Consider the following 26,511-nt stretch of genomic DNA (forward strand, 5'->3'; position numbering starts at 1 on the left):
TTTATTAAGGAAAAATGTATTTTAAGCTGTTCTTCATTGGAGAATGTGTCTTAAGATAGTGAATATTTTGTTTAATCAAACATTTAATCTAGAAGTGACATAAGGAATATTTTTGGTGACTTTCATACATTTATCTCTTAAGTTATCCTCTCCATGCATTTAAATATAATTGCTATGTTCAGGCTTTAAATATTTAATGCAGTGGTAATCCTTTCTGCTCTCTACCTCCCAGATATGACCATAAATTCAAAGCACATTCCCATGGTAGAAACTTTCTGACTTATTCATTAGGGCTTTTTACACACAAGCTAGAAGTCAACAGGATGCCTTAAAATTTTTCATTTGTAATATTGTTTCTATCATAGTTAAAAAGAAATTGCAATTTTTATCTAAAGAAAAGGTATGACTAGTTTCTTTCAATTTTAGACAATGTTGGGAAAAAAACCTCATTTTTGATTGCATGACTGGGAGAACACACAATACACAGAAATGGGCTTTAGTGTTATAGCCACGGATCATGATTTACAGTCACTTTTCCTCCTCAAACCCCAAGAAATGTGTTACCACAATTCTCGTGAGTAATGGAAGCCCTTGTTTGGGCATAACAGATTCTCCAGGGTTTTTCTCTTTAACTAATTTTCCTAGTGGATTCTGATGAGCCCCCCTCCCAAAAGACAAGGCCTGGTACATTAGTGCTTCTCAAACTTGGACATGAACAACCTTGGACTGTTACAATGCAGATGCTGCTTCAGTCAGTTTGAAGTGGAGCCTGAAATGCTGTATTTCTAAAGAGCTCCCATGTAATGCCCATGCTGCTCATCCATAAACCATACTTCTCAGGGCAAAGCAGTATAACCACCTCCTAGTTCTTAATCAACAGTAGATACTGCACATCTGTGAACCCCATTATGGGCTTAGTACATTTGTGTTTATCTTGTCTGTGATTGGGTTCTATTCCGCTTTTATGGAACTTCCTCCAATCAAAGGGGGGCAATTAAAGAACTTATGGATCTATTTGCCACAATTATTAAGCATTCTGTGTAGTGTTTCCTGCAAATATCTTTCTTGTAAGTGGAAAATCGGGAATGGTGACAAGAAGGAAGAGAATGGGAACGGTTTTTGCATGCTGGTCAGCAATGGCAGCAATAATCTCTACATTGACCTAATGGTAGAATAAGTGAAGTTGCTGACGAATTGCTCTAACTTCCTGTGAGCTCCCATACTTCAGTGGGACCTGATCCCTAGAAATGTGGTGCTTAGGTGCTGTTCCATATCTGGTTTATTTGTGTCCAGGTTGTCCTCCCTTCAAAACTAGCTCTCATGGTTCAATTCGTAAGTTTTTTTTTTTAACAATTATTTTGTACAAGGTGGTCTAAGCACTGAAAAGGAATCAAAAGATTGCCACTCTTAATCTGTTTAATACTTATCAGAAAAAAAATTAAACGAGTTGCAAAAATAAATAATGAAAAATTTCAAGAACAGCTCTGTATTTTATTTCATCAGAGAACACAAGGCAGTACCTAGAGGCTCAGCATTAGAGGACACCTTGACGAGAAGATCATCAAGTTCAGTTTTTATTCAGCAGTGAACTGCCCCTGTGACATTACAGGCAATTGTTTTTCCAGCCTCCAAGTTGTCTCAGTCACAGAAGGCTCACCAAGTCCCAGAGTAGCCCATGCCAACATTAGTGAACTCTTAATTATTAGAAAGTTCTAATTTACACTGGATTGTTCCTTCTATTAACCATCAGATATATACCCTTAGTTTTGCAGAAGAAGAAAAGCTATGGTCTACTGGAGAAGACTGGGAAGACTTTTCAGAAGAGGAGGCATTTGGGAAAAATCTGAAGTTCTGCTGGAATTTAGGGAGGTGGAGAGAAGTGTGGAGGGCAGCATTCTCATGAGCTACCCTTAAAGTTTAGAGCTACTCTTCCTAATTGTTATTCTGGATCTTTCACTTATCCCCAGTGTTAAGGAATGACTCTGTTCTAAACACTGAAAAGCCATCAACAATATGTCAGATGCCTTGGTATCATTTCATAGAAGATATTTGAGAAAATGAATAGAGAAATTTTTCAGATTTTCCTCACTTATAAAGCAGATGATTATCCACCCACTACTGCTAGGCCTGCTCTAATGTAATTCTGAAAGGCCAGATTTATCCAGAGTGTAAAGGAAGTGGGCAGACACACAGCTGTTGTTTGGAGAATAGTACTGGTGTTGAGGTGAAAATTTACAATGGCTGAAGACACAAAGTAGAGGCCTTCAGGGGGAACAACTTTAAGCCACGTGGGTTAACTTTGTTGGGAAACCATAGTGGTCAACCTTCTGTTACCCATTTGGATAGACAGCTCCTATTTAAAGCCATGAACCCACATTTGAATTTTATGCAAGGCAGAAGTCTTCTGGGCTTCTCTTTTTATGGAGAGCAAAGTCACCAGAAATGCAATTCAAAAAATAAATCACATGGTACATATACATAAGGAAATGTCTGCTTTAAAAGGTCAGATTGTCTTCTAGAATAAAGAGACTCTCCCATTGTGTTTATCCAATCAAGCAGCCCCTTCTATAAAACCCAGGGTTTTCTAAGCCCTATTTTTCCAAACGTTTAAAGGTAATTTCCTTCCCTTGTCTATTCTTACAACTTTTTAAATAAATCTTAATTCATTCTAAAATGCACTGAGACACAGAGCACATAAAACCCAAGGTCATATTACTCAACTTCCAGCTTATCTACATTTTGTACAAGGAGGAACAATAGTTAAAAGTTGTAACTTGGAAAATTCTCTTTAAGACTTTACAAGAATGCAAACTTGTGTAAGAAAAGTCAGAAGCCCTCCAAAGACTGCTGTTCTGGGATAAAGTAATTTTTCTTTGCTTTGTGTGTGTGTGTGTGTGTGTGTGTGTGTGTGTGTGTGTGTGTGTATGCTTTATTCTTTTCTCCTTCAGAACGTGAAGATTAAAGAACAATGTTGTTTTGCAATGGGACCTGACTCTAAGAAGCCTGGGCTGGGTTTGTTTTTCTGGAATTGGCCTTGTCCTCTGGCAAAACAAAATTTAAAAATGATAAATACACAGCTGCCACTATCTTGGATATAAACATTTCCAAAGCCTTTCAAACTTAAAAAAACTGATAGTTGCCCAAAGTGTTCTTAAATTTTGCCTGTGTTCCTAAACCACCTCTTGTTTTCAGTGCCCTATACAATTACTGAGCTATTTGCTGAGATTAGGCAAGGTGATAATTGTACCTAAATCATAAACATATTTGGTTTAAAGTTTTGACACTTAGTTGTTGTTGCCCTGATGACAGAGCAAACATGCAGAATGGATGAGAGACACCATGAGGAATAATATTAAATATTAAATTTAGGAATAATATTAAATAAAGGGGTTAATGTAAGTTTTCTTGATGGGTTATAAAATGGAGGTAGATATGTATAAATTAGATAAATTCAAATCATTAAATATTTATCAGGCATGAGTAAAAAATGAGCATACACTGGCAAAAAAAGAAAACTAAATGTGACATGGTCTTAGGTCTTAAAGAGCTTATAATTAAGAAAGATATAAGTAAATGTTTAGTTAGCTGTCAAAAACGAGTGAAAAGATGTGCTGATTGGTATTTACTTGAAGAGTCCTTTTATGACTATCCCAAATAATTTCTCTGTAGGTTCTGTGCATAATAAAGCAAAACAAGAAACCCAACTCAATTATTTAAACCAGCTTGGTAGATGAATGACTACATCACATTAAAATGCTATTTTACTTTATATGACAATCATTATAGCCGGAAAAAATTCAATAAAATAATACGTATGGTATAATTAACCATTTTCCCTTTTACACCATCAATCTCACTTCAAATACTTGTGTTTACTATATTCAAGTCTCCTTGCCATGAGATATGAAGAATAAAAAGAAGCTTTAAAGCACACTGTTGGTCCTCAATGAGCTTTCAGTCTGGTTAGACAGAGAGAGGGGCTTTCCTCATGCAACATAAGTATAAGAATCACAGAATTCCAAAGGAGGAAGAACTGATTTGCAGCTAAAGTTGTCAGGTATAGAACAGGGAGAAGATCAAAGAATTGACAGAATTTTGATGAGAGGGAGGGGTTGAATATTCAGGTGAGAGAATGCCAAGAATTTAGGGGCAAATGTGGCAAAGAGCAATTTTAGTTAAAGGAATGTGTTAGTTATGTTAGACTAAAGAGTCCCTTCCTGTGGTTCACGGAACAAAAGACCAGAATGCCATGTTGAGGCCATATTATGAAAGTTTTGAATACAGGCTGGAGTGTGGAGTTTGTACTTTATTCTATAAGCACAAGAGTTTCATGGAAAGATTTTGAGCAAGCGGTGTTATTAAACATCAGTTTAATAATGTCAGTTTCATACGATGATTCTCAGAGTGATCACCTTGAATGGAAAAGAAACCACAGGCAAATACTTAAGAGGCTGTGGCATTAGTCTAGTGTGAGTTGATAAGGATCAGAATCCAGAATCAGGTGGAAGTTAGAAATGGACAGACTAAATCTGTGTGTGTGTGTGTGTGTGTGTGTGTGCGTGTATGTTTTCATAGAGCACTTAGCATATTTTTATAAATGAATAATATAATAAAAACTCCAAAACTAAATTTACCGATAATCTTTACTGTGGATGAGCAAACATTAGTGGAATGATTATTAAAAGTGTCCTATACAACACTACTACAGGAATTCTTTATCTGCATGATGTTATGAGTCCAGCCCAGTTATACTCGTGTTCCCTATGTAATTTTCCAAGTAAGACATTCCACTGAGAGTTTAGTCCTAGGAAAACTTGGTGTACTTTCAAGGAACTGGAATATTTCCTTCCTTCTTTTCTTCCTATGAAGCTCAGGCAACCTTCTCTGAATGCCTGTAGGCTCCACACCAGGCTTTCAGCTTAACCACTGCAGCTGTGTTGACTTTAAACTGTAATCTCTGCTTTCTTCTTTGTTGTTAACTCTCCTCCCCTCTCTTGCCATTACTGTTCACTAATCTTACAGTCTTGGTTTCTCCTCTTCCCTCTGTAAGCTTCTCTAAATGATTTTTCAAAGAAACAAAGGATAAGGACATTTAATATGTGCCAGTAGCTTTCCTCCCTCTGTCTCTAGCCTCAGTTTTCTCCCTGAGCTCCAGCACAGCACTTCTACTTCTTGCTTGTATTTTGCCCAGCCTCTAAACAGATGGTACCATCTAGCATCTCTCTTATGTCCAACCTCCAACAATATTCAAATGTGGTCTTTGAACCAACAGCAGCAGCACCACCTGGGAACTTTTCAGAAATGCACATTCTCAGGCCTCACCCCAGAGCACTGAACCAGAAACTCTGAAGGTGGGTCCCGGCAATCTGTGTTTCAATCAGTCCTCCAAGGGATTCAGACACATGTTAAAGTTTGAGAACCACTGTTCCAGAGAATATGCTCTTTTCTCTGTCCCAGTCTATGTGGTTCCCTAACTCATGGTGTCTCTCATCCATTCTGCATGTTTGCTCTGTCATCGGGGCAAATTCTTTATACACTTTTCAGATTAGTATAAATTCCTAAAGAAGCTTATCTGATTGGTGTAGCTAATTATTGCCCTTACCACAGTTAGTATTTATGAGCACCCCACCCCAAGATCACTGGCTGGCCCATGCTTGAGCCACTCTTGGGTTACCTGTCAGTGGCCAGCTCAGCTAAAAAAACAAAACAAAACAAAAAACGAAACAAAACAAAACTGAACCCAAACCAGACTAATACTGCTTTCCTGAGAAGATGGCAGCAGATACACCAGAAAGAGGACCGCTTCTGTCCAATAAATTAATCTTTAATTAAACTGATGTAAGCAGTATGTCTTCAGCAGAGGACTAGTGGGGATTTTCTTAGTTGCATAACCTGGATTTCAGGGTCCTTTTAGGAAAGACAAGAGGCAACCATTACAGCTTGACACCATTGGAGATAGAGGCAAGGAGGTCTCCCTGCTGATACTTGAAGATGGTTCAAGTTAGCTTGAGATGAAAGATCCTATTATAAATTGTAACATGGACAAGGACCCAATTCACAAATTACACAGGTGCCATCCAATCTGTACTCTTAAAGGAAATGTATTACTAGATGTTTACATTAGTGTGTCAATATACTATTCCCTTTATTTCTTAAATGAAGAAACACTTTATAATTCCAATTATAGTGATAACCTGAGAAATTGGTTTAAAGTCCTCAAGTTGCTGTATTAGGGGCAACAAGTAGCAAGGAGGGAATGAGTTTAAGTAGAAATCTCTCATTAAATTGATGTAGAAAATAGAAGGGGGTAAGTTCTCAAAGTTTTGCATGGTAGCAAACTAAAGAAACAGATAAGTATTCTTGCAAATAGAATATTTGCAATAAAAAATAATTGCAATAAATGATTTCAAATAAATTTATTTATAATTGCAATATAATATATTGCATATATATTGCATATATATATTGCAATATAATAATTGCAAAAAATAATTGCAATAAAAAATAGATGTGTTTCAAAGATTTGTTCTATCATAATTTGAAAGATGTAGTGGGGCGCCTGGGTGGCTCAGATGGTTAAGTGGCCGATTTTGGCTCAGGTTATGATCTCACGGTTCACAAGTTCAAGCCCGGCGTCGGGCTCTGTGCTGATAGCTCAGAGCCTGGAGCCTGCTTCAGATTCTGTTTCTCCGTCTCCCTCTGGCCTCCCCTGCTCATCCTCTGTCTCTGTCTCTCTCTCAAAAATAAATGGAAAAAAAAACATTAAAAAAAAAAAGAAAGATGTAGCTATAACTGGGATCAGGGCAGTTTTGTTCTACATTTGATTAGGAATAAAAATAAAACAAAAACAAAAACAAAACAAAACAGAAAAAGTATTGATTAGGCATTAATGCGATACTCAGTTCCTACCAGGAGGGTTTTTGTTTTTGGGTTTTTTTGTAACCTACTTGAAGAATCAAGGTTAATTTAACTTTTGGTATCTGAAGCAATACCCAAACTACAAGATAATAGATGGTTAAGTGCTAAATTACATTATCCTTGATGTGTTTCTCTTTGTACACTCTTGGAATCTCATCTCTTCTGACTTTATCTAAAAACTATGTAGGTCAGTGTTTCTCAGTCTTGAGTAATGCAGAGATAGACTGTTGTAAAAATTTTTTACATTCCCTCAGTATGGAATCAAAGTATTTTTATTTTATTTTTTTACCAAAACATGTATCAATCTAAAAATAGGCACATACCACTTAACCTTATGATTCTTAAACAACTATGAAACACAAATCTACAAGTCAACTACAGAAAAGCTATACAGCCCATAGCATTTAAACTAATTGAGGGGCATGGGTAATGTTTTATTGAAGCAAAAATCATACTCCAAGCCTGAGCATGGTTTTGCCTAAGGTACAGCTTTCTTTGCTATCCACAGGTCTTAGTCTGAATCACATGATGACTCAGCTCTCACCTCTTTATTCAAACTACTGTGAAACTATCCGTTATATACTTCCTGTGGGTTTTTGTTTTGTTTTGTGTTTTGTTCTTTTTTGTTTTTTGACTGTGATTTGTACAAACACATCGGGTATTAACTCTGCTTGTGGTATTTTCTGTTTGGCAATGGTTAATAAAGTGCCATGTATTGTCCACTTGAAATACAAATTAAAAAGTGAGAAATAAAATTTGGGGCGATTTGGTGTAGGGTGGCCAAATTTTGTTTGACTACTTTTAAAAGATTGTCATAGATTTGAAGATACGAAATCCTCATGAAAAGATATTTTAAAATCCTCATTAAAAACTGAGGGCAGCTGTGGAGGACACAGCTGTGCCTACCAGTTCCCCTACAAGGAAGCATGTGATGCCCCAGCCACCAAAAGACAGCACCCAACTCTCAGTTCCTGTAGGGTTTGTTCAGCTGCCAAGAGCTTCCCAGTCCACGGGCTCGTCCTCCACGAGTGCCCACATTCAAGGACTGATGGAGGCAGTGGTATTACAACTTGGCTATTTCACCTGAACAGGGACAAGTCTTGAAGGGCCACAGATGCTCTAGTTTCCCCATGGACTTGGCTGAGGCTTTGTTGGCCTGTGCTACAGTTCCATCTTGCCCTCCCGATGCTGCATTCCTCCTCTCTCCTGTTAGTGATGATCCTTAATAAATACCCTGCATGCCAAACTCCATTTCAGTGTCTAGTCAGGAAAATCCAGTCAACAAGCACTCTTGAGAATCTCCCTGAGGATCACTGAGGAGTAAGAAAACGTCTTCCGTAGCCCCGATTCTTCTTGAAAGGGTCTAGTCTCCGATTTCAGCTTCCAGTTGTATACTCTCACCAGTACTTGAAATCAAAGGGTCCAAAGCTGACACATAACCCATCTCTTGGGCTTGTGCCTCAGAGAAACTTGTGGATTCCCCCCCGCCCCGTTTTATAATCTATTTAATGGCACTACCATTGTATTCTCACAGGATCCAAACTTGAGAGGTAATGTTTATTCCTCACACATCTTGCTCTGTACAGTCTATTATTCATGCTTCTTAACACAGGAAGAACTTTACTCACTTCTCCAGGGATTCACTCCCTTCTAAACAAGGGATGCTGTTGAAATTATAATGGAAACGTTCACTTTGCTCTTGGGATATCTGTTCCCTTCAGTAGTTTTCACTTTCCTTTCTCTTCGATTCCATAAACTTTAAAACACACAACAATTTTTTCTTGTAAAGGATATGTATGCAAAATTCCAACCCACAATCATCTACTTATTTTGGAATGCAATATGTTGGCTCCCCTATCAAATACAAGAATGATGCTTCGAGAGGATGGCAGCAAGTGCCAAGGCCTTCACTTTTCCTCCTGCAATTAAGATTAGTGCAGCAGAGTCATTAAACATTTTTTTATTTTGTTTAAAATAAAATAATAAAATACAATTTTCTTTTCTTCTTTATCTTTTATATTGGTCTAAAGACTAAAGAAAACCAAATCTTGATAAATACCAAAATGATAATTTTGTAATACACGGACTAAAAACGTGTGAATGTTACAGTTTAGAAGTCTATGAAAACATACATACTTTTTAAAGTAGTCAACTCATTGAAAGATACTGATATTTAAAATGGAAGGTTGTGTTGTCAGTTGAAAATGAGAACCTGAGATGTTTGTGAGGGAGAAATTGTCAGGAAAGCAGTAGACCATTTCCTGCCCGTGGGTGCAATCTTGAGGATTTGTGATGGCCATGACAAACCCAACAACCATCACCACAGCACCGACAGGAAGCATGACACAGGCCATAATCTTATCTGAGTGTGTCCTCGGTTCTTCAGAGAGTTTCAGATAGCATGCTGATGGAATGATAAAAATTAGTGGAGCTGCACAGAGCACACCCTGCATATTGAAAACAAGAAATAACAATATGTTACTGAACGGAGCATTCCTTGGACAGGTTTTAAAAAAACATTTACAAAATATATTTGTCATTGTACATATTAAAAGTTTAATAGGTTTAGTTGAATCAAACAAAGGAAAGAAAAATAATCCAAGGGAGACTTAGGAATAGGTTTTCCCCTTTCTGATAATGTATTTACAAATGAGAATAGTAAAATAACATAATAGTATATCAGACTAAGAAAAACATGATCAGAAAATAATTTCGAAAATAAAACAGATGGCAAGGTCAATTTCTGGCAAACTCTTGAAACATCCCATGTTTTCAGTCACATCATATTTCCTTATACTCATTATCTCAAATTACTGAGTACCTACTATGCTGTTCAAATATGAGAGGTCTATTTGTCATTTGTGTATAAGAGGGGACTATTGGGAAGTGTGTAGGGGATATTATCTTTCCTCTTTTTTTCATTGTGTATGAAAGTAGGTGCCCCTTGGAATAAAAAAAGATAACTATTACCCGAGGGCACTTAACATGAAATAGCATTTCTAAATTCTCTTTCAAGTAAAACCAAACACATTAATTACTCTAGAAAATTGACAGAACTAAATGACTATGACTCATTCACCCTCCCCCACATTAGCTTATGGGTAAGTCCAACTTGAGGGGGCATGTCAGATTGAAAATTATGGGCAGTAGTGTTGTCTATTATAAAAATACCAAGAGTTATTGACTTAAAAGAAAAGATACTTTCCCCTTGAGGCTAAATATGCACTAGACACTAACACATGAAATAATGTTAAAATTTAATGCATTTTAGGCACTATAGAGTTTTTAAATTATACTAAATGTGAATTATATAGTAAACAAAATATAACACATATTACTAAGATATAACAAATATAATTACACAACAAATGATACTCTCTTTAAAATTTTTTTAACATTTATTTATTTTTGAGAGAGACAGAACATGAGTGGGGGAGGGGCAGAGAGAGAGGGAGACACAGAGTCCGAAGCAGGCTCCAGGCTCTGAGCTGTTAGCACAGAGCCCCAGGTGGGGCTTGAACCCACAAACCATGAGATCATGACCTGAGCGGAAGTCAGATGCCTAACCGACTGAGCCACCCAGGCGCACCACAAATGACATTCTCTTAAGCCATAAAACACAACTTTTAAAAACACACTCAATAGCAAATATGATATTGGTTTAGAATTAAAAGCAAGCTTTCCTTAAAATATGTTTTGCTATATTTGAAACAGTTATAATGGAAATTTGTAAATATACAGAAAAGTAGAAAGAATAGTATAATGAAACCCTATACACCTATCACCTGTGGTTTGACACATGATTTTAGCAGATTTTCTCCAAGGAAAAATGACAGAAAACTGATTTTGAAGCTGGATGATGTAAAAACAGATTATACCTTAAAACAGTTTTAGAAGAAATATTTTCTCAATATTATCATTTACTAAAATTACTATTACACTAAGTACCATCCTTATACCAGAAATATTACGACTATGATTCCAAAACTATAACTTTTTTTTTTATTTTTTACAAAAACAGAAGTGCAGAGAAATGAAATGAGAGTATTCAGGCAGTATCTGAAAATTTGGAGATTAAGAGGGACCACACTTCATGGAAAATACATCTACAGTCAGAGATAAAGAATGAGAAAAGAGCGCCAAATTGTATTCTTTTTCTTTTCTAATGTTTATATATTTATTCGGAGGGAGAGAGACTGAGCATGAGCTATGGAGGGGCAAAGGGAGAGGGAGAGAGAGAATACCAAGCAGGTTCCACACTCAGCACAGAGCCCAAGGCAGGGCTCAATCTCACAAACCATGAGATCATGACCTGAGCCGAAAGCAAGAGTTGGATGTATAACCAACTGAGCCACCCAGGCGCCCCCCCCCACCCCACATTGTATTCTAATACAAAATATAAGGACATTGTAATTTTGTCATTCATAGAACCTGCATAAAAATAAGTACCTACCAAGGTACACAGATATAAAGAATTAGTTTTCATTTGGCAAGAATTGAATGAATTATGGATTCCTTAGGCTGTATCATAACACCTGAAACTGACAATGTTTTTAAGTTATGAAAAATACTGTAGAACCCGGTCTGTGTTTATGATAATTATTACCCTTTGGTTTCTTTGAAAAAAAATTGAAAACAATGAAAAAGTAATTAAGATATAAATATATGTATGTGGGTATGGGGATGTGTATATGTACAGTCTCTTCTCTTTACAGGAACAAACAGGGAATGCCAATTCATCTGGAACTTCAGAGTGTTGAGAGTACTATCAGGATGAAAACCGCCACCAGCTGCTGCTAAGAAGCTGTCATCAGTCAGCATTTTGGGACTCTTTCCAAACCTAACTTGCTGGGCAGTCTAAAGCAATGGGTGTTCTGTTTATGTTATAATTCTTAAGAGTTGAGAAAGTAGCAATTAGTGGGAAAACTATATAGCTGATGTTTGTACTGGAAGAAGTCCAGTTGGGTATCTTGTCTAGATAACAGTTACTTTCTTAATATTTGAAAGCTCAGTCTTGCTAGAGGTTGTTGTTAGGACCCAAGACCATCAGTAGAATTACAGAGTGGTTCCACCTGCTCTATTCCCTGTAAATTCGTCCAGCTTCGTTGATCTATTTAATATAGCCTTGTGTGAGATATACACCACTGGCTTTGGAATAATTTTTGGAACTGCTTGACAGGATGTAAATATCATAACTGTTCGTTAAGGGAGAATAAGAAGCACCTAGATGGCTCAGTTGGTTAAGTGTCCGACTCTTGATTTTGACTCGGGTTGTGATCTCACGGTTAGTGAGTTTGAGCCCCATGTTGGGCTCTGCGCTGATAGCATAGAGCCTGCTTGGGATTCTGTCTGTCTCTCTTCAAGGGACAATAAAATACAGCCTTATTTATAAAGGCAGGGCAGCACTATCCTTTGATAATGACACAACTGACGCCAGGGCATTCTGGAGTTTGCTAAAGAAAATGACAGAAGGTGTTGATGATTTTCACTGGCAATTCAAATTGGAAAAGTATCTAAATTTTCCTACCAGAATATAAACCTCTGAAATGATGCAAGAAAGCTGAAAACTAAACAAAAGAATGCTTATACGTCTTCTGAATTTCTACTTCATAATCAATTTGGACTCATGAAATGTATTCCTATACCTTAAAGAGAAATTCTCTCTAGCTCAGGAGGTCTTTGGCAGCTCCGACTATGCCTTGCTCACCCTGATGACTGTATCTCTCCACGTTGGCTCTCACTGGGTAATTGGCTTGCTTGCTTCCTTCTACTTTAAGCTGTACACAATGCTTGTTGGGCTGGTTACTGTGGCCACAGGCCCCAGCTGCTTCATCTTTTCTCTTTGTACTGCTGCAAGTAGAAACCCATAGGGCCCAATTACTGCAGATACCTCTTTTCTCTAATAGCAACATCAGTGCCAAGAAGCTGGATTTTTATTACCAAGAATGGGACTTATATTTATTTTATTTGCTTCTAAAATGAATCCTTTAAAATTGAGGGTGCATTTCCTTTGGAAAATACGTCATTATTGTCTACTGCCATAAAAACAATGTAATAAAAGGGAAGCGAAGCTCTAAATAGGGTTTTGCTTTTTATTAAATAACTAATATAACCCCAAATAATTTATCCTCTATTATTTTAGTTACAGTAACAGCATTTCCCTAAATTTGCAAACCGAAGGTTTGATTCTATTACATTATCTCATCAGTGAAGATCATTAGTCTACTTAGTGATGATTCAGAAGCCACAGTAGAATTCTTAAAGTACAATTATTAACTAAGATAAAAGATATTAGTGAAACATCAATTTAGATGAAAGCTTTCAGTCCCATTTTATTTCATCTAGTATTTATTTTAACCCATTATTAAAGTCTAACCATATATATATATATATATATTATGGATTACTCTTAACCTCACTTATAGGTAAATTCAGTGCATCGATTTTTAACTTAAAAAATGGATAGAGTGGGGTGCCTGGGTGGCTCAGTCGGTTGAGTGTCTGACTTCGGCTCAGGTCATGATCTCACAGATAGTGGGTTTGAGCCCCGCATCGGGCTCTGAGCTGTCAGCACAGAGCCCAGAGCCTGCTTCAGATTCTGTCTCTCCCTCTCTCTCTGCCCTTCCCCTGCTCATACTCTGTGTGTGTCTCTCTCTCAAATATAAATAAACATTTAAATTTTTTTTTAAAAATTTAAAAAAAAGTGGACAGAGAAATGAACTTACTGATTTTACATAATTTAAAGGAAATTTTTTTAAAAATGTGGACTACAGAGTCTGAAAGCCTGTGTTCAAATTTAGATTCTGCACTTACAACTAGTGTGAACTATTAAAAAAATTTTTTTTCATGTTTATTTTTTGAGAGAGAGAGAGAGAGACAGAGCATGAGCAGAGGAGGGGCAGAGAGAGAGAGGGAGACACAGAATCTGAAGCAGGCTCCAGGCTCCAAGCTGTCGGCACAGATCCCGATGCGGGGCTCGAACTCACGGACTGCAAGATCATGACCTGAGCCAAAGTCAGACGCCTAACTGACTGAGCCATCCAGGCACCCCTGAACTATTTAATTACTCTATTTAATCACTCTGTGCCTCAGTTTCTGCATCTGTAAAACTAATACAGATCAAGGAAGATAATGCATGCAAAACACTTTGTACAGAGTAAATAATCAGTACATATTAGCTCACACTGTCATTCGGAAGTGGAACACAGCATACTTGAGGTACATCCAAAGTGTTGCATGGTCCAGCCTACATTAGTTATTGAGAGAAATAACACCTCATCTGGCTCTATTAAACATGACAAATGTCCACACAGAAGGGAGTTGAGTAAAGACCTGCACATGTTCTGCATGCCAAAAGACTTCTGTCGATTGAAAAAACATATGCTCAGGTGATCTGTAAAAGAATGGATATCCTCAATTTTATTACATTCTCACAAAATGATTTATTTTTTTTTTTGCCCATCTCAGCTTTTCTTTTTAAAAATTTTTATTTAAATTTCAGTTAGTTAACAGAGTGTGATATTAGTTTCAGGTATACAATATAGTGATTCAACACTTCCATACATCACAGGTGATCATTACAGTAAGTGCCCTCCTTAATCTCCATAACCTATTTAACCCAATTCCCTGCCCGCCTCCCCTATGGTGACCATCAGTGTGTTCTCTATAGTTAAGTCTGTTTCTTGGTTTGTCTCCCTCTTTTTTCCTCTTTGCTTGTTTTGTTTCTTAAATTCCACATATGAGTGAAATCAGATGGTATTTGTCTTTCTCTGACTTATTTCACTTAGCATTCTACTCTCTAGCTGCATCCATGTCATTGCTAATGGCAAGATTTCATTCTTTTTTATGGATACATAATATTCCATTGTATATGCATATCATATCTTCTTTATCCATTCATCAATCGATGGACACTTGGGCTGTTTCCATAATTTGGCTATTGTAGATAATGCTGCTGTAAACATTGGGGTGCATGAATCCCTTTGAATTAGTGTTTTTATATTCTTTAGGTAAATACCTAGTAGTGTAATTGCTGGATCATACGGTAGTTGTATTTTTTATGTTTTGAGGAACCTCCATATTATTTTCTAGAGTGGCTGCACCAGTTTCCACCAATAGTCCAAGAGGGTTACCCTTTCTCCACATTCTCGCCAACACCTGCTGTTTCCTGTGTTGTTAATTTTAGCCATTCTGACAGGTGTGAGGTGGTATCTCCTTATAGTTTTGATTTGTATTTTCCTGATGATGTGTGATGTTGAGCATCTTTTCAGGTGTCTGTTGGCCATCATTTATATGTCTTCTGCCCGTTTTTAATAGTATTATTCATTTTTTTGGGTGTTGAGTTTTATAAGTTCTTTATATATGTTGGATATGAACCCTTTATCAAATATGCCATTTGCAAATATCTTCTCCCATTCTGTAGGCTGCCTTATGGTTCCATTGATTGTTCCCTTCGCTGTGCAGAAGCATTTTATTTTGACATAGTCCCAATAGTTTATTTTTGCTTTTGTTTCCCTTGCCTCAGGAGACATATTTAGAAAGAAGTTGCTATGGGAAATATCAAATAGGTTACTACCTGTGTTCTCCTCTAGGATTTTTATGGTTTCAACTCTCCCATTTAGGTCTTTAATCCAATATGAACTTATTTTTTTGTTTGGTGTGTGGTCCACCAAGAAAGTGGTCCAGTTTCATTCTTCTGCATGTTGCTGTCCAGTTTTCCCAACAGCATTGGTTGAAGAGACTGTCTTTTTCCCATTGGATATTCTTTCCTGATTTGTCAAAATTAATTGACCATATAGTTGTGGGTTCATTTCTTTAAAATTAGTGTAATTGTCTTGGGTTTAGTATATCATAACAGACAACTTAGCACTCTGCTTTAATTGTCTTTTTATGAATAACTATATGACCAGGTTTTTAAAAAGCTAAAGATCTAGAATCATGCTTTAAATCTGTAAAACGTTTTCTAAAACCAGCTCAGATATTGACCTTATAATAGACATTCACCCAATATTCTTCTCTGATTATTCTACAATACTAGAATTCTGTCTTAGCTGCAAATAATTTTCAACGTAAGTACAATAGGTACTCTTTAATGTAATTAAATGCTTACAATTTTATTGTGCAAGTATCATGGAGATAAGCAATTAACAGAAAGTTATGGTCAAATTTACAAAAATAGATCATTACTAAAAAATCAATAATGTGTATATGCTTGCTTAACTTAAAGGGAACAGTTAGGCTATCAACATGTACTAAGTGATCAAGCAGTTGATAAACATATTTTTCATACCAAAATCCTACAATATTAAAAAAGCCCACACACAACCAAATATGAATTCAAATGAGACATCTAACAAAGTAAGAAATAACAGACCTGGGGATCATTATGTTGATCATATCCTCAGCACAGATGAAAGATTAATGTCACTGTCAATACCATCATTTTTTGGTAACACTTAGTATCCTGGTGCTATGCTGATGAATACCCCTTATGTTCAGGAACGATTGTAGAAATAGTTCCTGATCTGTGATCCCAAGGGGCAATAGCCCATGCAGTAATTTGAGCACTGTGTTCTTAGTACTATGCCATATACTGTGGAGGATGGATGAAATAGCTAAGTATCATACTTGTCTTCAAAGAACTTACTCTCTGGTAGGGAAGGCAAGCTTACAGACAGTTTAAACAACACACGATACATGATAACGATACACAAATCAAGTTAGTGCATTAAGGTAGTAGTCATCCACTTACATAGATCATAGATCAAGGTTGGAACATAAAATGATTTTGAATGAACCTAATAGTCTTTGGTTTATGCAAAATTGGGAAGTAGGTGAAAGTTACCTTTAATATTTGTGTATCTCTCCTATGAGCTTTCTTTCCATTGCTGGTGGGATAGATCATTCCCCAGGATCCTGTGGTTTTGAGAAGCTGCCTACTCCCTACTTTTCATATATTCTGCTATAAGAACATCCCCAGTAGTGTATTACTAACTGAATCCTCCACTGCTTTTGTCTGGAACTTCAAATCCAAATGGCATTTGGAGGGAACAGTGTCTTGCACAGACAATAATGCCTTCATCTATCCCTCAACTCTCAATAGAGTGAGTAAATAATGACTTGGGATTCCATCTGTACAAGTCCTCCCTCCTTGTGGTGCATAATTAATAAATGCCAAGTGGTGGGATTCTGAGCAGAAATTCCATAAGGATTGGAGAAGAGGAAGATTAATGACTCTAAAGTGGTAGATCCATTTCTATTCACTTCACATCAGGGGGCATCATTGTCCCAGCTCCACAAAGTAGAACCAAGGAGTCATTCTTGATGTGTCCCTCTGTCCCTCTTTGTCACCAAATCCTGTCAATCTTTTCTTATAAATGTTTTCTGGGAATCCATCTACTTTCATTTCTCTTCTTCATGACTTATATAGTAGCTGAACTTTTCATGTTTAATTGTGAGATTGTATGCTCCGTGAAAGCATGGATCCTTTCTGATTTCCTCCCATCACTGTGTTTCAATTATATAGGAATAATATATATTTGATCAACAAATACATGAATTAGAAGTTGCACTAGATCTTAAATCTTTGTGATATTTGGATGGAAATGAAAGGAAAATAATAATTATAGGAAAGAATATATATAAGCCAAAGGATGAAAGAAAGAATTAATATGGCTTACTCAGAGGCCCAAAATAAGATTGACTAGAGCTAAGGGTAGATTTGGGGAAGTAAATGGTAAATAACTTTCCACAGAAGGCATGGGGTCAGATTATAGAGGCAACAGAATTTATGCCTGCTCTGGTAGGAAAGTAGACATTTTTAAGCATTATTATGATACACTGGAAGCAGAACTTAAATATGTGCTAGTTGAGGCAAAAAACCAGTATTAATTCAGATGTGGTATCACAAGCACCTAGATTTGGGAGATGGCAGTACAGATTACAAGGGAAAGGTCTAGAGAAGGAAAAAAAATACGTTAAAGAAAAAGAACTTGGGCTGTGGGAAGTGAATGTGGGGTATAACTCTTCATTCACACATATTTAATGAATCTCTCTAGACCTACTCTTACTTAACAAGGGAACTTCCAGATCCACGTAATATATAGTTATTTTAGTAATATTTTTTAAATGTGTATTTATTTTTGTGTGAGAGAGAGAGAGGATGTGAGAGAGCAAGCAAGGGGTAGAGAGTGAGCAGGAGAGAGAGAATCCCAAGCAGGCTCTGCATTTTCAGTGCAGAGCTCGATGTGGGGCTCAAACTCACAAACTATGAGATCATGACCTGAACCAAAGTCGGATGCTCAACCGACTGAGCCACCCAGGCCCCCTGGTAATGTTTATTTATTACAGAAAATTAAATATGAAGGGCGCGTGGGTGGCTCAGTGGGTTAAGCATCTGATTCGTGATATTGGCTCAGGTCATGATCTCACTGCCATGGGATTGAGCCCCGTGTCAGGCTCCGTGTGGAGACTGCTTGGGATTCTTTCTCTCTCTCTCTCTCTCTCTCTCTCTCTCTCTTTCTCTCTGTCTCTGCCCCACTCGTTCTCTCTCCCTCCCTCTCTCTCTCAAAGTAAGTAAATAGACATTTAAAAAAAAGAAAATAAAATATGAAAAAGTGCTCCAAACCAGGGTGTCTCAACCTCAGCACAACTGACACTTTGGATTGGGTAATTCTTTATGATGGGGGCTGTCCTGTGCATTGTGGAGTCTTTGGCAGCATCCCTAGACCTTGCCCAATAGATGCCAGTGGTACCCACATACCCAACTGTGACAACCAAAACTGTTTGCTGGGTAAGGAAAAATTTCCCCCACTGGAGAACCACTGCTCTAAAAGTATATAGTCCTATAGGGGTGCATGGATGGCTCAATCGGTTAAGCATCTGATTCTTGATTTCAGCTCAGGTTGTGATTTCATGGTTTATGAGTTCAAGCCCCACATCAGGCTCTGTGCTGGCAGCATGGAGCCTCCTAGGGATTCTCTCTCTCCCTCTTTCTCTGCCCCTTCCCCACTCTCTCCCTCTGAAAATAAAAAAAAAAATCAGTAAATGTTTAAAAAAGTACATAGTTCTATAAAGTAGACAATATCATCACTCTAATATTTATTATAACATAATGAACACATTTTCATTCCATTTCAGAAAGTGCAACCTTTGTTAAGGAAAATAGAACCTTTGTTAAATGTAAACATTCTTTTTAAAGAGATTTTTATTTTTAGGATAAAAGGTGTAAATTTTAATTGTACTTACATTGAGCTCTAAAACTATTCCAAGGCAATCAATCAGCAATGACACAAACATGGCTATGGTAATGATAACCACTGTTACAATAATGTGGAAGACCAATGAAAGATTCCCACCAAAAAACACATTGGCAACTACCTGCCAAATAAACACATTATTTAGAGAGGGATTCTCAGAGGCATGGAGGACTTATTAAGTAAGTATATCATATTATAGCATTTAGGACTATATAAAACACTACCAGTAAGGCAATCAATCAAATCTTAAGCCATATGAACATCCTATATTTCTGAAGTACTTGCACACATATGCATACACATTTCAACAACAAATATTCTTTGTTGAATTATTATATAGGCAGTAGGTTATCTTACAGCCTCAGAACATGGTATAATAATGTATGAAAAAAAACCTATTTCTTAAGTGTAAGAATGATGTTGGGAAGTTGCCTTAAAAAGTATGAGTTCAATAAGACTGCCACTAACAGAAACTACAGATGCTATTTAGATTATTTGAATGAAAGTAGATTGTAGAGATTCAACCCATCTAAAAAAGCAAATAGTGATCAATTTATACCTGGATAAAATAATCAAATAGAATTTAGAACAGAAAGAGCTTTAGTTACTTAGATCCATCTTTCTTAGAGAGTAATTGGCTCTACAGCAATTCTGAAATATGCCTGTCTGACCTTGGCTTGAGATAGGGTTTGAAACACGGGTAGGATTTAGAGCAGAATTACAGACTGAGGCAACAATGTGAAAAGAGCAAAAGAGGTAAGAAGAACAGGAAAGATACCTATGGGAGACAAGGAGGAGACAGTCTGAACAGGGTTGACTCTGTGCAAGGGAACCTCTGAGACAAGAGTTGAAAATGGTAGAAGGTCAGATGCTAGAAATTCTTTTTTTTTTTAATTTTTTTAAATGTTTATTTGTTTTTGAGACAGAGAGAGACAGAGCATAAGCGGAGAAAGGGGAGAGAGAGAGAAGGAGACACAGAATCTGAAGCAGGCTCCAGGCTCTGAGCTGTCAGCACAAGCCCGACGCGGGGCTCAAACTTACGCACTGTGAGATCATGACCTGAGCCAAAGTCGGATGCGTAACCGACTGAGCCACCCAGGCGCCCCTAGAAAGTCTTAATGAAGCCAACCCTCCAAGCTGTACTAAGTAATATTCCTAGATAAGTAGCATTCCCCACAGACTGGATACGGCCATAACTCTGCTAATAATTAATGGGGATACTAATAACTTTTACTTATTTATGGTTTTACAATTGGTAATGTTTTTCCAAATATTTAAAATTCATTCTTGTAGATGCATCTGACAAAATTCTAAGAGTAGAAAGTGCAGCAGGCTAGTGAGAGACATTCATTAGGGGTCTGGGCAGGCTTTCTGGCATCCTTTTATGTGGCTGGCTACTTAACCTATGAATAGAAATGGCTTTGACTGTGTGTGTGTGTGTGTGTGTGTGTGTGTGTGTGTGTGTGTGGACAGAGGAGAGAGAAAAAGGAAGTGAATGAATGAAGTATATCTGAGGTTCCTCTGCCTCGTATTTGCTACCATGGCAGAGATCTTGATTTAGTTCTGTCTTCCTGTCATGGCAGCTAGAGAGGAAACACAAGTTCCAAGTACTGAAGACATAAGCTGTGCAGGTGGAGTGATTCAGATGGTCCATAAGCAGTTCACCAGAAACCACACGAGAATGTACCATCTGTTACTGCTGATCTAGAGATCAGATTTGAACCCAAAGTACTGGGCAGAAGCTAAAATAAAACCATTTCCTGCATCCAACAACAGCAAATACCTTACAGGCTCTTAGATTTTAAAAAATCTTCATAAAAGTAAAGTTCAGTATACTTCTCTCTTATATTCAAGTTGGAGAACGGGCTTGTGATTTACACATTTGTAAGTGAGGACAAGTGCTAATTGTAAAGGACATACATAGTGCTTAATATTTCCTTATTCTATTTCCCTGAGCAGTTCCTTACCCCAGAAAAGGCGTAAGGTAGGCACTGGTCTTCCTCTAGAAGCCAGCCGATCAGTTAGCGTATTTAAAGCTCTGTGGCGTTTAGGCATTTCACTTCACACATTAGACCCATTCACGTGGCGCACTGTGTAAACAGCCTCTAGGAATAGATCCTAAAACTAAGCCCTTTTCAGTGTGATTGCTGAAAGAACCACTGTGAAACAGGATCATGTTTTTCTGCTGACTCGTACAGTGGATTTTTCGCTGACTGTATAAGGGATTCCCAACAAGCCATGTCATCCAAGTTTACACAAAAAGAGTGAGTTCTTTTTTCACTTAATCATCCTTCACAAATCCACATATATATATATATATATATATAGTACAAATACATCACAAAAACATATATGTGTAATATACCATCTCTATCATTTTACATGGTGTAAAATAGAGATAAATATACTTGGATAAATATATAAATGAAATATATCTGTAAAACTAATGGCTTAAATTGATTTTGGTTTTCCATGTACAGTAAGATATTTTCATTTTTTAAAAATAACACAACTGATCAAAATTCCAAGGTGCCTGAATACATGTTGACTTCTAAAACAATCTTAGCAAAAGGACAATTCTGTAAAACATGTTTTAAATCTCAGTACTTAATTTCTCTGTAAGAATGTTTTTAAGGAAAAACAACTTAGTTTGGCCCTATTAAAGGCTGGCATTCATTTTGGAATGCAGTTGTATAAATATTTATACTTATGCTAATATAAACTAAACCACCAAACGTGATCTTCAAATCCAGTTTTAGAAAAAAATAACTTGTAAGCATTTGAGTATGAAATTCTCTTCACACTGGTTGAAAAAGAAAATTTTATAACTTCTATTCCTCATCGTGCACTTGCAAATTTGCAGGATTAAATTATTTACAAGTCTTCCTGAATTAAATGTAGTAGAGGGATCAACTAGATAAAGTGTTGGAAAGGAACTGTGCTTACCTCTCTAGTCACAAAGCATTCAATTGGGTACGTTAAAATGACAGTAACTCCATAACAGAACCTTCCAAATGTTACCAGGTCATCGTTTCTGCAATAGTTTTCGAATAAGTCTCCTAGAGAATAATATAAAATAGATTTATTTCAACTGAATATTTGAGATAAACACCTAACAAATCAGATAATGGGTATTTATCATGTAAGTCAAGCTGCAGAAACTTCATTTAATCAATGGAACAGACTGCCAAGTCTAAATATAGCGTGTCTGCATTCGATAACTCTATAATTATTGACTGATATTAAAACTAGTACCTGTGCCAACTTGAAGATGATTTTATAACTAGTAGTTTTTCCCTTACTCTCATTGTTTGTTTTTAGTAGATGTGCCTTAAATGTGTATCAACATCTGAAAAATACTTTTATCCATTGTCTTCTGACACCTGAATCAACTCCCTAAATTCTTGTACACTGGTTTTATAAACTTGCTTCTGGTCTTTGTTTCTGGTAAATAAGTGACTTCGTTATTAAAAAAAAAAAAAGTATGTTAAAATAAACAAATTTCCTTTTGAAATGTTATTCTTAGATCAAGGGCAATCCTGAAAGGAAGAGTAGACCAGTACATCTGGGGAGCTGAATTTCCTGTAGACCACGCTATAGGGTTCAATCACAAACCCCCTGTCACAGCAAGAATTTACCTTTCATGGTATCGGATCAACCTTGGTGTAAGAGCACTGATTTAAAAGTGTGGAAATATGGTTATTTCTGAGGAAAAGCATTATATTTAATTAGTTCCACACTAAACAATGGACCATGTACACCTTGAACCAATTCTTTTTTTAAAATTTTTTTAATGTTTATATATTTTGAGAGAGACGGAGAGAGACAGAGACAGACAGCATGCACACGGGGGAGGGGCAGAGAGAGAGGGAGACACAGACGGAGCTGTCAGCACAGAGCCCAACACGGGGCTTGAACTCACGAACCGTGAGATGGTGACCTGAGCGGAAGTTGGACGCTTTAGCTGACTGAACCACCCAGGCGCCCCGGACCAATTCCTATTTCGACACTGTCTTTTCTCAGACATCTATGAAGAAATGGAGGGATCTAACGAGGGCCCAGAAGTCATGGCAGCAAAAGGCTTCCCAGAACTGAAACAAACAATATTTGGGCCTGTTCATTTCCTAAATATAATATGCTTACATTTTAAAATTTTGGTCACGTTTTCCAATTAGACTGAACAGGATATCAGATCAAAGTCACACACTACCATACTGTTTAAAAAGAAAACAAAACTGTATTTCTGTCCTTTTTTTTTTCTTTAAAAAGCTAAATGACTTGGCTCTGCCAAGACTCTAATGACTCTTCTCCCTCCTCCTGTCAATTAGAACAAATGCACATTCCTGTCTAGTGTCCCTTAGGGCAGAAGGGATTAAACCACAGAGCAGTCGTGGCGGAGGCCTGTTCCAAGGTTGACTGAAAAGGTTCCACCATTCTGAGAAAGAGAACTAAAAGTCCCTGTTCACTAATCTTCTCTACAAAATGGGCCCTGCCCCTTTTCAAAAGTGCCTAGAACGTCAAGAGCAACCTGCAGTCCTTAGTGCCTCACAAGCTGAAATTTATCTACTAAGAAGGAAAAGAAAGGAAGCACGCAGCGTGCACAGATAAGACCAGATTTGCCTAAAATGAAACAGCCTGAAGGAACAGTGTCAGCTTATTCCAGCTTGAGTCTAAGTGTATTTTCGGGAATTATAGCTAGGTTAAAAAAACACAAAAACCCAAACCCAAACCAACCTGTCAGCATTGTTATATAAAGATTTAATTATATCTAAGCAATTACCACTGATAACAACATTAGGAAGGTGTGACTAAGATAAAGGATTTATGTCTTACAGAGAAGGCATTTAAAAACCAAGGTTTTGTACAGACTGGAGCCTACAGGCCATTCACCTTGGCAAATGATACAGCAACAGTGATATATGGCAATGTTCTGAAACACAATTTTTATCAGGATGTTCACGATCACTTTGTTACTGCACTCTAATGGCATATGCCTGTATTATATTTTTGATGGCACTGGAATTATCCTAACCACTTTGTTTTGAAGGCATTTTTACTTTTTTTCATTATTTGAAAAATGCCCACCTATCATCATAGTCACCAGTAACCTCTATTTGAAACAATGACCACTCACTCAAGACTACCTAGTGTCATCTGACAACTAAGGGAAGAGGGTCTGGAGGATAAGAGACAGCTTTTAATGGGTCACACCTGACCAAAATGGGGTAGACAGCAAGAGAGAATGGAAAGAAAATTGGACTGGGAGTCAGGAAACTTGTTTTCTACTTTGTCACCATCCAGTTTGGGCAAGTTCCTTCACCTCTTTGTGTTCTAAGCAGGGGGTAAAACTAGTTATTCCACTTACCTTCATAGGGTTGTTTCAAGGTCAAATGAGATAATAGACCTGCAAAAGCTGTGACATGTTTGAATCACAGCATTTAGCGGGCTGTCAGATTACCCTGGATATTACACTACACGGAGGGGTGAACGCACAGGTCAAAGGAAGCAGAAGAGAGAGCCATTCGGTTGTTGGGCCTGGGTGAACAGGGAAAAGAGAAGTAAATTCAGTGTGGAGTGGTGCCCTGAGGGAGGAGGGAAGGAGGGGAGGGGCTGGTTTTGTGTGAAAGATGATGTTCTGTGTTTAAGGTAAGAACAGGACAACTAAATAGGTAGGTCCTGCAGGCAAGAGACTGGAAATGAAAGGATAGGTCTGGACTAGAGTTTAAAACAAGGGCAATCGCCAGAGAATTTGTTCAGAGAAAAGAAGGCAACTTGCCTGAGCCAGTTAATGGAGGGGGTGGGTGGGGGAGAAGGGGAAAGAAGGTAGGAAAAAGCAGAGAGCAATCACTCCGGGAGTAAAAAAAAATATGAACAGAGTGAATGATGATATGATGGTTCTCCTTCTCCTATGGGAGAAAAGACAGGATGTTCAGAACCGTTAAGTGACTCGCAGAGGTGCATGAGAATCAGAACCAAGAAGATTATTCACTTTGAAGAGCAGAAAGATACTGATATTTCTGAAAGTGAAGCTGCAGGGGGTAGTGGGGAGGGAAGCCAGAATTCAAGTGCTTTTAAGTGAAAGCATGGAAGAAGAGAGAGAATGAACTACAGAAATAAGTTTAGCAGTTTAAAAGGGAGAGAATCACAAAACAGAAACAGTAGAGGCAGGAAGGTTGAGGAGAGAATGGGCAGAAGAGATTAGTGATACTTCGGAGTAGAACATTAGGTATAATTGTACCCAAAATGAGAAGTGACAGAACCACTCCATGTGAATAGCAAAATATGATGAGACTGAATCTCTCATTTTACCTTGGGTGTAGCCAGTAAATGTCAAGTATCCACATGTAGAAAAGAGAATACTGATCAATACAGAAGCCAAGGTGGAGACGTGGATGATGCGGGACCACTTAGCTACTGTGGGATCTTCCAAAGAACCATAAACTAAGAAGCAGTTATGGTGGCAAATAAATGCTGCAAAACAAAACAAACAAAACAAAATGAGCGTCATTAAAACAAACACTAAGGTTCTCTTTTTCTTCTGAAAATTCGGAGATGTATATGGTTTTGGAATGCTACTGAAGTTCAAATACGTTAATTTACTAGCTATGTCAGAAAATAACTTTCTAACGGCTTTAGGAATGAGAAATTTCACTCACATTAGGCTTATGTAGTCTCTTCATGTCACTCTTGATATAAACCAGGCCTATCCAACTTTTCTCTCCTATTTTCCATTTCCTACTGGCCTTCCAGTTTTACAGGAAATCTAAACAACACTATATTTCCAGTCCATGGCTTCTTTTCCAATCTGGGATATAACAGTAGCTTTAGACATCTGGCCAATTTGTAATACTTTGTGTGCAAGGTTTTGAAGAAGCACATAACAACACTTGCTCGATTTTCAAGTTAAGAAACAAGATGACTTTAATGAGTTGTCTGCATGAGGAAGAGACTTGTCCAAATTAAATCAAACTTTAGTGATGAGTGAGAAACGTTTGAGCCTAATTTTATGTTGGCACAAACTAGATCATATGCTGCTAATAGGAAGTCTAAAACTTAGGACATCTGCTCTCCAGACACAAATACGAAACTTTTTTTTCATTATACAGAAGCCTCCATATTGAGAAAGGGCCTTTGAAACCATATACTCACCAAACGACATAACACCAACAGCCTGAATGGCGTTGGGCTTTGCAAATACCCAGGCATCTTCTGTTTTTGGTCTAGAAGATAAATCAGGTATTTAATGAATGATCAAACAAACACAAGCCTAAGCATATCAGAGAACACAAAATGCTGTCACAATAAAAACTGAGTCAGAAATTAATAAGGGGCTCCC

General features: G+C 37.4%; 1 protein-coding gene and 1 long non-coding RNA gene across 3 annotated transcripts in view; one reads left to right on the top strand and one right to left on the bottom strand.

Moving 5' to 3' along the window:
* The window catches only part of LOC106982884 (uncharacterized), a 70,821-nt gene extending 49,325 nt beyond the window's left edge, over positions 1-21,496 (top strand). Inside the window, exon 5 of one of the 2 annotated variants that reach the window (XR_001431429.3) lies at positions 1,765-9,830. This is a non-coding gene — a long non-coding RNA (uncharacterized LOC106982884). Of the gene's footprint in view, positions 1-1,764; positions 9,831-11,633 lie in introns of those variants that run through there. The other variant, XR_008295405.1, reaches the window with a different exon arrangement.
* Positions 7,079-26,511, bottom strand: part of SLC38A11 (solute carrier family 38 member 11) — a 57,588-nt gene continuing 38,155 nt past the window's right edge. The window contains exons 8-12 of the mRNA XM_027055593.2: positions 26,325-26,395; positions 25,485-25,646; positions 22,122-22,234; positions 19,165-19,296; positions 7,079-9,365 (exon numbers count right to left, since the gene is read on the bottom strand). Coding sequence (XP_026911394.1) covers positions 9,072-9,365; positions 19,165-19,296; positions 22,122-22,234; positions 25,485-25,646; positions 26,325-26,395 — 772 coding nt within the window. The 3' untranslated portion in view covers positions 7,079-9,071. The remainder of the gene's footprint in view (positions 9,366-19,164; positions 19,297-22,121; positions 22,235-25,484; positions 25,647-26,324; positions 26,396-26,511) is intronic.

This window comes from Acinonyx jubatus, chromosome C1 (genome assembly GCF_027475565.1).
Source record: "Acinonyx jubatus isolate Ajub_Pintada_27869175 chromosome C1, VMU_Ajub_asm_v1.0, whole genome shotgun sequence".
Classification (NCBI taxonomy): domain Eukaryota; kingdom Metazoa; phylum Chordata; class Mammalia; order Carnivora; family Felidae; genus Acinonyx; species Acinonyx jubatus.